Source organism: Notamacropus eugenii, chromosome 4, assembly GCF_028372415.1.
Source record: "Notamacropus eugenii isolate mMacEug1 chromosome 4, mMacEug1.pri_v2, whole genome shotgun sequence".
NCBI lineage: Eukaryota > Metazoa > Chordata > Mammalia > Diprotodontia > Macropodidae > Notamacropus > Notamacropus eugenii.
In genome coordinates this window covers 3,668,492-3,684,621 of record NC_092875.1, presented here as the reverse complement: position 1 = coordinate 3,684,621, position 16,130 = coordinate 3,668,492, and the positions used below count along the sequence as shown (strand labels likewise).

Sequence of the window (16,130 nt, the reverse complement as noted above, 5' to 3'; positions counted from 1 at the left end):
CCCTGCGGCCGCGGCTCCAAGAGGTACAGATCCGAGCAGGCTTCAGAGACGGGATCTCCAGCGGCCGTACAAGCCCCCCCACCCACAGGTGACGAGAGTCAGTGAGAGAGTCTCTTTGGCGGGTCGAGAGGGGAGTGGGGTGCCCCCATGGCTCGGGCTCCCCCGGGAGATAGAAGCTCAGAGGCAGCTGCAGACAGGGGCTCCCCAAGCGGGCGGGAGCCTGGATCCATTGTGGAAGGTCTGTGCATAAACCCCCTGAGGGAACTGTGCCTGAGAGGCAGCCCTGCCCCGACCTGACCATCTGAACTTAATTCTCACCCTGAATAGCAGCCCTGCCCCCGCCAAAAGCCCTAAGGCGGGAAGCAGCATTTGAATCTCAGTCCCCAAACGCTGGCTGGGAGGACCAGGAGGCGAGGTGGGTGTGAGGAGAATATTCAGAGGTCAAGCCACTGGCTGGGGAGAATGCCCAGAAAAGGGAAAAGAAATAAAACTATTGAAGGGTACTTTCTCGGAGAAAAGACACTTCCTCCCTTCCTTTCTGACGAGGAAGAACAATGCTTACCATCAGGCAAAGACACAGAAATCAAGGATTCTGTGTCCCAGCCCACTCAATGGGCTCGGGCCATGGAAGAGCTCAAGAGGAATTTTGAAAATCAAGTTAGAGAGGTGGAGGAAAAACTGGGAAGAGAAATGAGAGGGATAAAAGAGAAGCATGAAAAGCAGATCAGCTCCCTGCTAAAGGAGAACCAAAAAAATGTTGAAGAAATTAACACCTTGAAAACTAGCCTAACTCAATTGGCAAAAGAGGTTCAAAAGGCCAATGAGGAGAAGAATGCTTTCAAAAACAGGATTAGCCAAATGGAAAAGGAGATTCAAAAGCTCACTGAAGAAAATAGATCTTTCAAAACTGGAATGGCACAGATGGACGCTAAGGACTTTATGAGAAAGACAGATATCACAGAACATAGCGAGAAGATTCGAAAAATGGAAGATAATGTGAAATATCTTATTGGAAAAACAACTGACCTGGAAAATAGAATCAGGAGAGATAATGTAAAAATTCTGGGACTACCTGAAAACCATGATCAAAAGAAGAGCCTAGACATCATCTTCCATGAAATTATCAAGGAAAACTGCCCTGAGATTCTAGAACCAGAGGGCAAAATAAATATTCAAGGAATCCGCAGAACACCACATGAAAGAAATCCAAAAAGAAAAACTCCTAGGAACATTGTGGCCAAATTCCAGAATTCCCAGGTGAAAGAGAAAATATTGCAAGCAGCTAGAAAGAAACAATTCAAGTATTGTGGAAATACAATCAGGATAACACAAGATCTAGCACCCTCTACATTAAGGGATCGAAGGGAATGGAATAGGATATCCCAGAAGTCAAAGGAACTAGGACTAAAACCAAGAATCACCTACCCAGCAAAACTGAGTATAATACTTCAGGAGAAAAAATGGTCTTTCAATGAAATAGAGGATTTTCAAATTTTCTTGATGAAAAGACCAGAGCTGGAAAGAAAATTTGACTTTCTAACACAAGAATGAAGAGAACCATAAAAAGGTGAACAGCAAAGAGAAGTCATAAGGGACTTACTAAAGTTGAACTGTTTACATTCCTACATGGAAAGACAATATTTGTAACTCTTGAAACATTTCAGTATCTGGGTACTGGGTGGGAGTACACACACACACACATGCACACACGCACGCACACATAGAGACAGAGTGCACAGAGTGAATTGAAGAGGATGGGATCATATCTTAAAAAAAAATGGAATCAAGCAGTGAGAGAGAAATATTGGGAGGAGAAAGGGAGAAGTTGAATGGGGCAAATTATCTCTCATAAAAGAGGCAAGCAAAAGACTTATTAGTGGAGAGATAAAGAGGGGAGGCAAGAGAAAAACATGAGGTCTATCTCATCACATTCCACGAAAGGAAAGAATAAAATACACACTCATTTTGATAGGAAAACCTATCTCATAATACAGGAGAGTGGGGGACAGGGGCACAAGCAGGGTGGGGGGGAAGATGGAGGGGAGGGCATGGGGAGGAGAATGCAATCCGAGGTCGACACTCATGGGGAGGGAAAGGATCATAAGAGAATAGAAGTAATGGGGAACAGGATAGGATGAAGGGAAATATAGTTAGTCCTATACAACACAACTAGTATGGAAATCATTTGCAAAACTACACAGATTTGGCCTATGTTGAATTGCTTGTCTTCCAAGGGGAAGGGGTGGAGAGGGAGGGAGCTAAAGAAGTTGGAACTGAAAGTGTTAGGATCAAATGTAATGTTCTTACCACTGGGAAATAAGAAATACAGGTTAAGGGGTCAAGAAAGCTATCGGGCCCTACAGGACAAAAGAGAAGACGGAGACAAGGGCAGGGAGGGAGGATAGAGGAGAGAGCAGATTGGTCACAGGGGCAATAAGAATGCTTGGGTTTGGGGGGGGGGAGGGGAGAAAAGGGGAGAAAATTTGTAACCCAAAATTTTGTGAAAATAAATGTTAAAAGTTAAATAAAAAAAATAAAATAACATAATAGATTTAAGTTTCAAAGTTGTCCTTGTCTGTGCTTCCCTCTCTGTCTCATCTCTTGTGCATTTAACAAAATAGTGCAATTGCCTTACTTCCTTAACTTTCTTCATGTTAATTTTATTATTTCTAGTTCCCTCTCCTCCCAAATTCCACTATAAGCCTTGTAGAAAGTAAACACAGCTGAGCAGAATGTATTCAAACATTAGACCATGTCTAAAAACATGAATCACTGTGTATCTTGAGACACAATACATCTGTCAGGCATCAGGTAGCTGCTTCGTCTTTTGTCGTCAGTTCTTCATTTATGTCTTTTCCAGATTTTTGATGATCTGTCCCTTTCATTTCTTAACATAATATCATCATTTCCTCACATTCCTCAGTGGATTGACACTTTATTGTTCATTTCTACATAAAAAGTGATTATATTAATATTTTGTGCATATGGGTCCTTCCTATTTTTTTCATCTCTTTATATTAACCAAATAGTGCTTAGAAGATTATGTATATTTTAATGACTTTCTGGCTATGGTGCCGAATTGTCTTTCAGAATGGCAGATGGTTTCACAGCTCTGCTTTCAGTGCATTAATGTACCTGTTCTCCTCCAGCCTCTCCAGTAATTGACATTTTCAGTTTTTAATCAGCTCTTCTACCTGAGTGTGAGATGTAGCCTCAGAGTTCTTTATAAATTTATATTTTTCCAATTATTGAAGATATGGAGCAGTTTTTCCATAGGGTTCTTTATAGCTTGGACTGTTTTTTGGCAATTGCCTGTCCATGCCTTTTGATCACTATCTATTACAGAATGGTTCTTATTCTTATAAATTTGAATTAGTTCTTTATATTTCTTGGATCTTTATCAAAGAAATGTAGTGCAGAGATTTTTCCCCAGTTAACTATTTCCCTTCTGAGTTGATCTGCATTGATTTTGTTTAAAAGGAAGCTTTTCAGTTTTATTTAATCAAAATTGTCCGTTTTATCTTCTGTCATTCTTACTCACCCTTATTTGGTATTTCCCTCTCCATAGTTTAGAAAGGTAAATCCACCAAAAGACTCCATCTTCTGGAATAAGAACTCACTATTCAACAAAAACTGCTGGAAAAACTGAAAAATAGTATGGCAGAAACAGGGCAATATCTTACACTGTATATCAAAGTCAAAATGGGAACACAATTTAGATATAAAGGCTGATACTATAAGCAAACTGGGAGAGCATGGAATAGTTTGCCTGTCGGATCTATGCAGAAGGGAAGAATTTATGACCAAACAAGAGATAGAGACCATTATGAAATGCAAAATGCATCATTTTGATTATAGTAAATTGAAAAGGTTTTGTACAAACAAAGCCAATGCAACCAAGATTAGGAGGGAAACAGACAACTGGGAAAGAATTTTTACAAGCAATGTGTCTGATAAAGACCTCATTTCTAAAATATATAGAGAACTGGGTCAAATTTGTAAGAATACAACTCATTCCCCAATTGATAAATGGTCAAAGGATAAGAACAGGCAAGTTTTCAGAGAAAGAAATTAAAGTTATCTATAGTCATATGAAAAAATGCTTTAAATTACTATTCGTTAGAGAAATACAAATCAAAAAAAATCTTAGGTACCACATCACACCTGTTAGATTGGCTAACATGAGAAAACAGGGAAACTATAAATGCTGGAGAAAATGTGGGAAAATAGGAACACTAATGTATTGTTAGTGGACTTGTGAAAGGATACAACCACTTTGGAGAGCAATTTTGAAATATACCAAAAGTGCTATAAAAATGTACATAGTCTTTCACCCAGCAATACTACTTCTAGGGCTATATCCCAAAAATATCATACAAAGGGCAAAAGGAACCACATGTACTAAAATAATTATAGCAGTTGTTTTTTTGTTTTTGTGGTGGCCAAGACTAGAAATCAAGGGGATGCTCATCATTTGGGGAATGGCTGAACAAGTTGTGGTATATGAATGGAATGGAATACTATTGTGCTATAAGAAATGATGAGCAGGCAGACTTCAGAAAAACATAGAAAGACTCATGTGAAATGATGCTGATTGAGGGGAGCTGAACCAGAACATTGTACACAGTTACAGCCACATTATGTGACGATGAACTTTGATAGACTTGGTTCTCAGCAATGCAAGGTTCTAAGACAACTCACTCATGATGGAAAATGCCATCCACACCCAGAGAAAGAATTCCAGAGTCTGAATATAGTTCAAAGCAGACTATTTGCTCTCTTTTTTGTTTTGTTTTGTTTTTTCTTTCTCATGGTTCATTGAATTGGTTTTAATTCCTCTTTACGACATGACTAGTGTGAAAATACGTTTAATATGAATACATACTTAGAGCCTACATCAGATTGCATGCCATCTTGAGGAGAGGGGAGGAGGAGGAGAAGAAAATTTAAAACTCAAAAACTTGTGGAACTGAATGTTGTAAACTAATAAATAAATTTTTTTAAAAAAGTAACTCCATACAGCTTTTTCAATCCAGGGTCATGTATTCATTTGAAACTTGTTGTGGTACATAGTGTGAGGTGTTCATCTACTTTCTGCCAGATTGCTCTAATAAATCACAACCCATCTATACTAGTCCATCCATTTCAACTTTTATTCCTGTCTTTACAAATGTTTACTATGGTAGGTTCTCCCAACATCACAAGGGTCTCAGTGGAACACAGTAGGTGTTCAAATCTAGTCAACAGAATTCTTCATCCATTTGGTTTTTCTTGTATGGATGAACAGGCCAAACTCTCTTGAAATATTACATATCTCTTCTAAGAGGCTCTGAAATATCTGGGATTTGATGTTGTTATCTGCAAGTAGAAATATCTGGAGTATGTAAATTAAGTAAAAAAGCTGATATCAATAAGTAAACTCATCAAGACATATATAAAACTTATATTTAGGAGTAAAAAAAAAAGAATTGATTAGAAAACAACTAAATGTGTGTGAATGGGATGTTCTGGAATAATACAAATGGTAATGCTTCTAAATTAATCTGCAAATTTGATGATTTGAATTACCAAGGGGATACTTGTATATTTAGGTAGAATAATAACAATTCATATGAAGGTGAAAATTTTTAAGAATATCAATGGAAATAATGACTAAAGGAGGTCTAGGTTTCCAAAAATCTCAAAATTATATTGTAAAGTAGTAATCAAAATATTTAGTACTGAATCTGAAGTAGAAAAGCATAAAAGTGGAATGGACTAGATAAAACTCAGAACTGTAATCTTTGACAAATTGAAGAACATAAGCTGCTTCTAAGACTTTTTATTTATTTATTTATTGATAAGGAATTCTAAGAAAAATAAAAAGTAGTTTAATAGAAAACAGATTTAGAAAATAATTTTTCCTGATGGGGAATACAAAGAATGCAAAACACAGACAATACTATGTATGTATATACCAAGAGTAACAAAGAAAGCATTTGCATTGTTTTTCATCTCATTTCAGATTGGGAAGCTACTCCAGAAACCAAGCAGTCACTTCTGAAGCTGGGCATTTCAGTAAAAGACTTATCCCAGAAAGGAGGCACAAAGAAGAACCTATTAAAAAAAGGTTTCTCCACATTAAAAAAAGTCTGGAATTGCAATGCCACAGTAGGAAGGCATCAGAGCAATAAACAAAAACATTGTCAGAAAGAAATAATAACCAAAAAGAAACCTACAGATAAATCTAAAAGTCACAAATATAATAAATGTTATAGAAGCTTCACTCAAGGACACATTTTTTTGGCACAACAAATATCTCTAAAAACAAATCTTTGTAAACATGAGGCCCAAAGAAAGGGTATAAAACAATCTCAAAAACTAAGGAAATGTAAGAAAATATATTCAGAGAAGATATTTTCGAAGTATAATGAATACAGGAGATGCTTTAAGTACAATTCATACCTTACTGAAAACCCTAGGCTACAAAATGGAGAAAAACGTTATCAATGTAATGAATGTGATAAAGCCTTCAACCAAAGGGTCAGTCTTATTCAACATCATAGAATTCATACTGGGGAGAAACCTTATGAATGTGATGTGTGTGGGAAGACGTTCCGACAGAGCACTGGACTTACTCAACATCAGACAATTCATACAGGAGAGAAATATTATGAATGTAACAAGTGTAAAAAAGCCTTTCGCCTGAGATCACAGCTTATTCAACATTATAGAATTCATACTGGAGAAAAACCTTATGAATGTAATGAATGTGGGAAGACATTCCGCCAGAACTCACAGCTTATTCAACATCAGACAATTCATACTGGAGAGAAACCTTATGAATGTGATGAATGTGGAAAAGCTTTCCGCCTGAAAATAGAACTTACTCAGCATAATAAAATTCATACAGGAAAGAAACCTTATAAATGTAATGATTGTGAAAAGGTCTTCCGACTCAGTTCACAACTTATTCAGCATCAGACAATGCACAGTGGAGAGAAACCTTATGAATGTAATCAGTGTGGTAAGGCTTTCCGCCAGAGTACAGGACTTACTCAACACCAGACAATCCATACTGGAGAGAAATGTTATAAGTGTGATGAATGTGAGAAGGCCTTCCGCCTGAGAACACAACTTATTCAACATTATAGAATCCATACTGGAGAGAAACCTTATGAATGCAATGAATGTGGGAAGGCTTTCCACCAGAACTCACAGCTTATTCAGCATCAGACAATTCATACTGGAGAGAAGCCTTATGAATGTAATGAATGTGGAAAGGCCTTCCGCCTGAGAATAGAACTTACTCAGCATCATAATATTCATACTGGAAAGAAACCTTACAGGTGTAATGAATGTGGAAAGGTCTTCCGCCTCAGTTCACAGCTTATTCGCCATCAGACAATCCATAGTGGGGAGAAGCCTTATGAATGTAATCATTGTGGTAAGGCTTTCCGCCAGAGTACAGGACTTACTCAACACCAGACAATCCATACTGGAGAGAAACAGTATGAGTGTAATGAGTGTAAAAAAGCCTTCCGCCTGAGATCTCAACTTATTCAGCATTATAGAATTCATTCTGGAGAAAAACCTTACAAATGCAGTGAATGTGGGAAGGCTTTCCGCCAGAACTCACAGCTAACTCAGCATCAGACTGTTCATACCGGAGAGAAACCTTATGAATGTAATGAATGTGGAAAGTCCTTCCGCCTAAGAATAGAGCTTGCCCAACATCATAAAATTCATACTGGGAAAAAATCTTATGGATGTAATGAATGTGGAAAGGCCTTCCGGCTGAATTCACAGCTTATTCAACATCAGAAAATCCATAGTGGAGAGAAGCCTTATGAATGTAATGAATGTGGGAAGACCTTCCGTAAGAGTGCATATCTTACTCAACATCAGAAAATTCATGCTGGAGAAAAACATTTTAAGTGTAACGAATGTGGAAAAACCTTTGTTCAGAGGGCAGTTCTTACCCAACATTATAGAATTCATACTGGTGAAAAACCTTATGAATGTAATGAATGTGGGAAGGCTTTCCGCCAGAGCACAGGACTTGCTCAACATCAGGCAGTTCATACTGGAAAAAAACAGTATGAATGTAATGAATGTGCAAGTGCCTTTAGTCAGAGGGCAGATCTTATTCGACATCATAGAATTCATACTGGTGAGAAACCTTATGAATGTAGTGAATGTGGGAAAGCCTTCCGTCTGAGTACACAGCTTACTCGGCATCATAGAATTCATACTGGAAAGAAACCTTATGAATGTAATGAATGTGGGAAGGCGTTTCGCTTAAAGACACGTCTTAATGAACATCAGACAGTTCATACTGGTGAAAAACGCTTTGAATGTAGTGAGTGTGGGAAGGCATTCCGCCAGAAGACACATCTTACTGAACATCTGTCCATTCACAGTGGTGAGAAACCCTTTGAATGTAATGAATGTGGGAAGGCCTTCCGCTTGAGAACACAGCTTACTCAACATCACATAATTCATACTGGGGAGAAACCATATGAATGTAATGTATGTGGGAAGGCATTTAGTCAAAGGACAGAACGAAATCGGCATCATAGAATTCATACTGGAGAGAAACGTTATGAATGTAATGAATGTGGAAGGGCTTTCCGCCTGAGCACACACCTTACACGGCATAAGAGAATTCATACTGGTGAGAAACCTTATGAATGTAATGAATGTGAGATGGCCTTCCGCCTGAGGGCACAGCTTACTCATCATCAGAGAATTCACACTGGAGAGAACATTTAGGAGAGTTATTGAGGAAAGGGTATCCTCCAGAACAAATTCGTCATTTAATACTAAATAAAGAAAACTGTATGTAGTAAATAGGAAATGACTTTTAGCAACAGCACAGGACTTAGGAAATGCCAAGTAATAAATTCTGAGAAGCCATAAAAGTAACTACCCCAAGGATTATTGCCAGATATATACTACTTCAGTGAAAATTAAAGAATTTGAACTAAAGGAAATCCCACATCTGAAGTAGAGCCTATCTACTTTCCCATAGCTATTTCATACTTTTTTCTTCCTCTTTGAATTCCCAGCCTTCTTTCTCCACAGACCTCAGTACTCTGAGATCGACAGAGTTCTCTTAGAAAGCTTTTGCTTAATCCAATTTCAACTTAATAGACACATCAGTAAGTGTGGGCTCTTTCCCCTAATTAGTTTCTTACTCCTCAAAATGGCTTTAGACTAAAAGGAGCCTTTCACAAATATATTATAATAATCTTCAGTCTGAAAAGTAAGGTTTATTAGTTGAGGTTTCCCACTCTCTAAGGAGATCCTACTTCTCTAGGTCTTGTATTGTGAATACTTGTCCCGGAGCCAGTATATTTTACATTCTGTACATTTTTCTTGGGCAGACTGCAATCGCTCTTGGACCGTAAGCAGCCCACAATGTAGTGCAGGCCTGACTTTGAGAAATTTCTTCACCAACCACTCTTAAGGGGTAGACTAGGAGCCTTTGCCCCTTAGATCTCACTTTGTCAGCAATCCAGTTATAAACTCAAGCCACAGATAGCTAATTTCCTGAAAGGACTATGGGAGAAAATAAAAGACAAGGTTACCCATCATTAATTAGGAGGTATAGAAAGCTGATCTCTTGGGGACATCATCCTTTAGCCTACACTTTTCTCATGCTTTTTTACTGTGTATGGGATATAAATTCTCATGGTCACAAGGGAAGGCCCTTCACACTGCATTGCTCTGTCTCCTCCTTAGGTGGATTAAGGGTGACAGGATATCTGGTCCCATAATTAACATTTACTGGGAGTCTTCTATTTTGCAAATACTTGGGCCTCAGTTGTGCTTAATTAAATGTGGGTGCCTCTGAAGCAGTAGGTTTTCAAAGTCTTATGCATTTAAAGTAGGACTATCAAGTTATTTTTTTTTTCTCCATTAAGAAGCACTTTCTCTCCCCTCCTACACCCTCCTCAGTTGGAATGTGGGAATTGGAAGAAGGTGTGGGAGGCTGGGGGTAGTTGGGGGAGGGGGAGAAGAATAAAACTGTTGTAATACATATGCAGTCAGGCAGATCATCCAGTGGCCACATCCACAAATGTGTGTCTGTTCTGCATCTTGAGTCCATCACCTGCCTGTTAGAAGGCAGGCAGCATGTTTCGTCACTGATTTGCTGAAATTCTGGTTGGTCATTGCATTGATCAGAGTTCTTAAGTTATGAGATTGTTAGTATATAAATTATTGTTCGCCCTTCAGTCTGTTCATACGCCTTTACAAGTTTCTCTGAAATCATCCCTTTTGTCACTTTCTAAAGCAGAATAGTATTCCAAGTACATTCAAATGTAGGGCTGGCTAGGTGGCACAATGGCTGGAGTGTCAGGCCTGGAGTCAGGAAGACTCATCTGTCTGAGTTCACATGTGACCTCACTTTACTCGCTGGGTGACCCTGAGCAAGTCACGTGACCCTGTTTGCTTCAGTTTCTTCATCACTAAAACAAGCTGTCGTAGACAATGGGAAACCAGTCCAGTGCCTTTGCCCAGAAACCCCTAAGAGGTGTTACAAAAAGTCGGACACAACTGATAAATAATTGAGCATTCAAATGATACAGCAACATTGAGGGAGGGCCCCAGAATCTATAAATGTGACTAGACTAGCTAATCTTCGGGTTGATTTTCTGGCCCTAAGACAATTCAGCCAATGCTAACATCCTGACTGTCCTGGCCTTTAAAGTCGGAAAAAGAGATGATTAGTCATTGCAATTCAATGACAACGGTACGAGGCATACGGAGTGAATCACTCAACACCTTTGATGCCATGGAGGACAAACCATAGTTTAACAAATGATTTTCCCTGTGGGCAAAACCCTGTCCAGACCTCTGCATTAACTGGAGGAAGGCCAGGTGTAGACTTTGGCCTCTAGAGGTCCCAGCTTCATTGGTGGATATGAAAACAAAGACTACTCTTTTTGCAGCAGGGCAGAGCTTATCCTGACTGAGGGAGGAAAAAAGGGAGAAGGACAGACTGAAATGTCAGAAGCCCAGCCAAGAAGTCAAGTAACAAAAGGTTTACAAAGTAGCTGAGTTGGTAGGAGTGTTATGGATAACAAAGGTTCAACGGATGGTAGTAAGATTGGCCAAGCTTGGGGGAGAGGCCAAAGTTAGACCCTCGGGTTAATTAGGGCAATAAGGAACCAGATTGTGGAAGATACCCCTTGCCATTGTGTGCAGGATGGATTCAAGATTAGACCCCATATGGAAAGCCAGAGTGACACCAGCTTCAGTGTAATCCCAAAATGACTGAACATAGCTCTGGCTATGAATCACAACCTTAAGAGTTGGAACAGATCTCTGACATCATCATGGTCCTCATACTTGAACAATAATCTCTATCACATTCCCAGCAAGGGGTCATCCAACTTTGCTTGAAGACCTACTATCAGTATTAGCCCATTCCATTTTTCAATGGTTCTACTTTTTAGGAAGCTTTTTCCTTCCATCAAACTAAAGCTCCCTCTTTGAAGTTAGTTTCCTCCCATTGTTACTATTTATGCCCTTCTAGGACTATTCTGGAACAGACCTAGCTTAAGGATAATCTAGTGATTCTGGCTTGGGAATGGAATGCAACGAGAGGATCATGGACTACATCCTACAGTCAAAACAACTATTGTTGTGTTTGTCCTTTGCTTTCAAAGAGGACCATGACATCAGAAAAATGATGACATGACTTGCACTTGACTTTGTTTTGAGTGAGGGAGGGCTGTGCAAGGTCACCAGCCTCAGGATGCAATGGGAGACCCTGGCCTTTTCAGGTACTTACTTAAAGTGAGGTAATGCCCATTCAGTGAAAAGGCCTGTTTAAAAGGTAGTCAGGGGGATGGCCCCTTTAATAGAAAAGAAAAAGTAAATAGATAAATCACTCTGGGAGGGGCAGGAGGCTCAGGGTTGTTGTTTGGGAGAGAAACTGTTACTATTGACGTTCACTCTAAGCCAGGAGGGTCCAAAACCAGCCACAGAGTGGAAGTTGGGCAGGGACCCTTTGTTGTCCAAAAACCCAAGAGAAAGCATTACCCTTTTCCTCTCTGCTTTAACCATAGCAGTGGCCATGCTATATCTGACAGATTTCCTTGCAGAGCAGAATAGGAGTTAAACTAAGACTTTCACACTAACTCCCAGCAAGGTAGGCCTCTTAAACCTCAGGTACCCAAGGACTCAGAATCACTGATAATCCCCAGAAGAGCCTTCTGTAAAGCCAGTCATGGCGGCACACCTGAGGACTGCTGCTGTGAATCATGTCAAGGGTCTAATAGCATAGTATAATGAACTCTATTTATTCAGCAACAAACTAAACGTTCAATAAAGTAAAGCATAGCATTCATAGCAATATTGTCAGTAAAACATATCATTACATATGCATACATATGTATATATAACAATAGCAACATCCTTAATAGCAAGTATCCAAGTAAAGTCCTTTTTCAAAACACCACACCATCCACCCCTAGGTCACAGTAAGAACAGTCTTCTTAATCGATACCACATGTCCAAGTAAAGTCCTCTTTCATCATGATTCACAGTTGACTTCCAAGTCCCAGAGCTGCCACTCCTGACTTTCACCTAGATTCACACATAGGCAGCTCTGCTCCTCTTCCATGTCTCAGTTCAGGAGGACTGTTCCACTCCACAGCTTCTGCCTCTGGGAAAACAAAACTCAACAAGCCACCAATAATACTGCCACATACCACCAGCACCATCATCTCAATTCACCTCCAAAGTCCAAAGGCTCTGTGATAACAGCTCAGTTCACTTTAATAGAAAAGGGACTAAGCCTCCTTCTCATGGATGTGCGTTTGCCCTACAGCTCTATTCCCTTTCAAAGTTCAGAGGCTCCTTCGGCAAGTCTCTGCCATCAGAGGTCTCCTCCCTCAGCCCTCAGAGGAGCTCACAGAGGTCTCCTCTCAGCTCTCTTCTTCTCAATGCTGGCTCACCCCTTCAATACTGGCTCTCTTCATGTCTGCTTTGTCAACCCCAGCTCTCTATATACAGTTCTACTCAGCATTTGATTGGTTAGAGCCCACATGTACATATCTGGTTGGCTAAAATTCAATCCAGAAAAACAGCAAAAGATCCTACTTTGTTTGCTGTTATACCTTCTCTTCCCCCAAAGAGAAACCAGCCCAGCGTACATGACATCACAACCCTCAGTAGCAAGGTCCCCAAAGTTTTCTAGATCATCTTCCACCACGAAAATTTAAACAATTCTGACCTCAGAAAGAAGGCTAATATAAGTAACACTGGATGGGGCACTTAATAGAAATGACAGTACAATCTTCTAAAAAGTATAATTCCTACAGTGTGTGACGTCAAGGGAAGCTTGGGGTATGTTGATATAAAAGTCTGGATGAACACAAGCAGCATTGACAACTTCAGGTGCCCAGCACAGCGAGTAGTATAATGGACCTGGGTAGCAGGCACAGAATGAACAATGTCATGGCCCTTGACAGTGCATAGCATTGAGGATGTGTTCACTTATAGACTAATTCTGCTCAAAGCTTACCTCTCCAGTTTTGTCCCAAGATCCTGCCTCATTTGCTGATACAACTGGCCCTGGCCTACAAGGATCCAGTTTCTAAAGACCATAGTTTTGCCCAGTTCATTAAGATCTCTGTTCCACTGTAAGTGGCACATTCAACTGGTTCTTTGGTACTGCCCAAATCAGAAATGGATATGGTTTTACAAGTGTAAATGACATTTTGCCACGGCATGGGACCTTGCAGCTGAAACTTACTTACATTTCCATATACTCCTCAAGAGGTTGATAGTCAAATGGATTCTTTAAACCATCATTTCATCTTCATGACCAGATACTAGGATCCCTTTTCCAAGAACTGCCATCTCTGCAATGATTCAACAACATGCCAGGAAGGGGGAAGGCTTTCAGCTTCAGCTGTTTTTTGGATATGCCTTTGAGGAGAACTTATCTGATAATTATGAACTTTGAGACATAATTTCAATTAACCCTTTCTGACCCATCTACAGTGCAGAGTTGCCTGAACTTTGAGGTCCCTGCTCCTTTAAAGAGCTCTACATACTCCAGGAAGTGGTTCAGGTGCCCTACTCAATTGGCAAGTTTTTCCCAAGAGATGGTTTGGACACCTTCCCATAGAAGACTTAAAGAATCAAGGGGTGAATTTTTTTGAGGGATGGAAAGATGGAGAAGGGTGAGGGCTGAGGATAGTCTTGCTTTCTAACCACGAGAGAGTTGTTTATATGTTTAGTAGTAGAGTATAGTTTCAAAACTACACTGAGTGTGAATTTATCCAAAAGAAAAGAGATACCTTACCAACTTTGTGGTAATGCTGAGTTCCTAGACAAGAATGAGGGAGAGTCTTCATAGCCCCAACAAGAGTCAGTTCCTCAGCAGAGGCACCTAAAGGGGCAAAGATTTGTTATTACATTTCACACACATGCCCAAGGGGCTCCCAGGCATTGGGAGTTTCTGGCTAGTGCGTTCTAGAACACTGAATGTAACTCAGTATCACCCCAGCATGACTTGTATGCAAAGAGTTATTACAGATCAGAGGCAGCAAATTATGGCCTTTAGGAAAACCATTCTTAGCTGACACCCTAAAAACAGGTGGCTAGATCTGGCCCATGAACTATAGTTTATGCCTTTACTATAGACAGTGGTGACCCATGATGAGCATCAATGACTGTTCAGAAAGTATCAGTGTTGTACCTCTGATTAACCCAAGGCTGTTCCTGCCCATCATTTTCACGTTGTTATCTGGAGGTCCCATGGGAACTGCCCTTTACGTCTCTCACACACAGCCCATTGAAATCTAGGGCATATTCCTTGAGAAGTGGGAAAAGCTGGTCTCTCTGGTCTTTAGGGGTTCATTCTGTACTTCTTATTGGCATTTTCCCCCATTGATACCTACAGCAGGCTTTTCACATTCCAGAAGTCAGGTACCCCTTAAATACAATACAGGCCTCCTTAATACAGCGTAAACTCTGTCAGCAGAGAGTCACACTTTTGTATTTGCAAATGGTAGACTCTGGAAATGCTTGTTGATTGATTGACTAAATGACTGATGAGGGAACTTCCTGCTCGTAATGTATTATCCTATTAAATTGTTCATGTGAATTCCAGTTCAGTTCCATAGTTTTTCAGTAGCATCCAACTCTCTGTGACCCCCTTTGGGGTATTCTTGGCAGAGACGCTGGACTGGTTTGCCATTTCCTTCTCCAGCTCATTTTACAGATGAGGAACCGAAGCAAACTGAGGATTAAGTGACTTGTCCTGGTCACACAGCAAGATCTGAACTCAGAAAGATGAGCCTTCTGATTCCAGCCCAGGACTCTGCACTCCACCAAGGAGCTGCCCCCAGTGTGAGCTCCAACTAGCACTGATATTCAGGAAGCTTCCCCTCACAACCCCTGGACAAGTCGATTATCTTCTCTTTCTTATTTCCCCTGCTGTTAAGCTATAAAGCTCTAAACACATGGCTGTGAAAGTTGGACTTCAAGCTGAGCCCCGCAGAATCCACACCTTCACGCTGTGGTGCTGGAGAAGCCTTTTGAGAATCCCCTGGACCTCAAGATCAAATCAGCTGATGCTTAAATTAATTGGGGTTATTTCATGGAAACAAGGGCATGCACTGGGGCAGACGGAGGGAAGGGCCTGGCACCCCTGGGCACAGGAAGAGTCCCATGTGGGTCAAGCGCACGGGGCTCGCCCACCTGGGAGGTGGGTAGGCTTGGGCCCCTCAGCAGAGCCCCAAGGTGGGAGGGCGTGCCAAGCAGAGCCAAGGTCCGGCTTGGGGGAGGCAGGATGGCCAAGGTGCCTCTGTCTAGAACCCAGGGTCGGGGCTGATGATCGGGTAAGGTCACCTAGGGGCAGACGAGCCCAGAGAGACGGCATGGCCCCAGGGGCTGGAGGGCCTGCGGCCAAACGTAGGAGGTGCAGTCGGTCCTGAAGCTCCGCGGGCAGGCGCAGGCCTTTACAAACCTCCGGCTGTCCAGGCTTCCTGGGGGGTCGGGGCTGCTGGGCACAAGCGGCCGCTGGACAAGGGCCTCGCTGTTCCACGGCCGGGGAAGCCGTGCCGGGTGCGCGGACTACGACTTCCAGGGTTCTCTGCGGCCGCCCGGCGCCAAGCGGTGGCCAT

General features: G+C 41.1%; 1 protein-coding gene across 2 annotated transcripts in view; it reads left to right on the top strand.

Moving 5' to 3' along the window:
- The window catches only part of LOC140498838 (uncharacterized), a 32,540-nt gene extending 22,320 nt beyond the window's left edge, over window positions 1-10,220 (top strand). For both annotated transcript variants that reach the window (XM_072599622.1, XM_072599623.1), the window contains exon 5: window positions 6,005-10,220. In XM_072599622.1, coding sequence (XP_072455723.1) covers window positions 6,005-8,754 — 2,750 coding nt within the window. In that variant the 3' untranslated portion in view covers window positions 8,755-10,220. The remainder of the gene's footprint in view (window positions 1-6,004) is intronic.
- The last annotated feature ends 5,910 nt before the right edge of the window (window positions 10,221-16,130 follow it).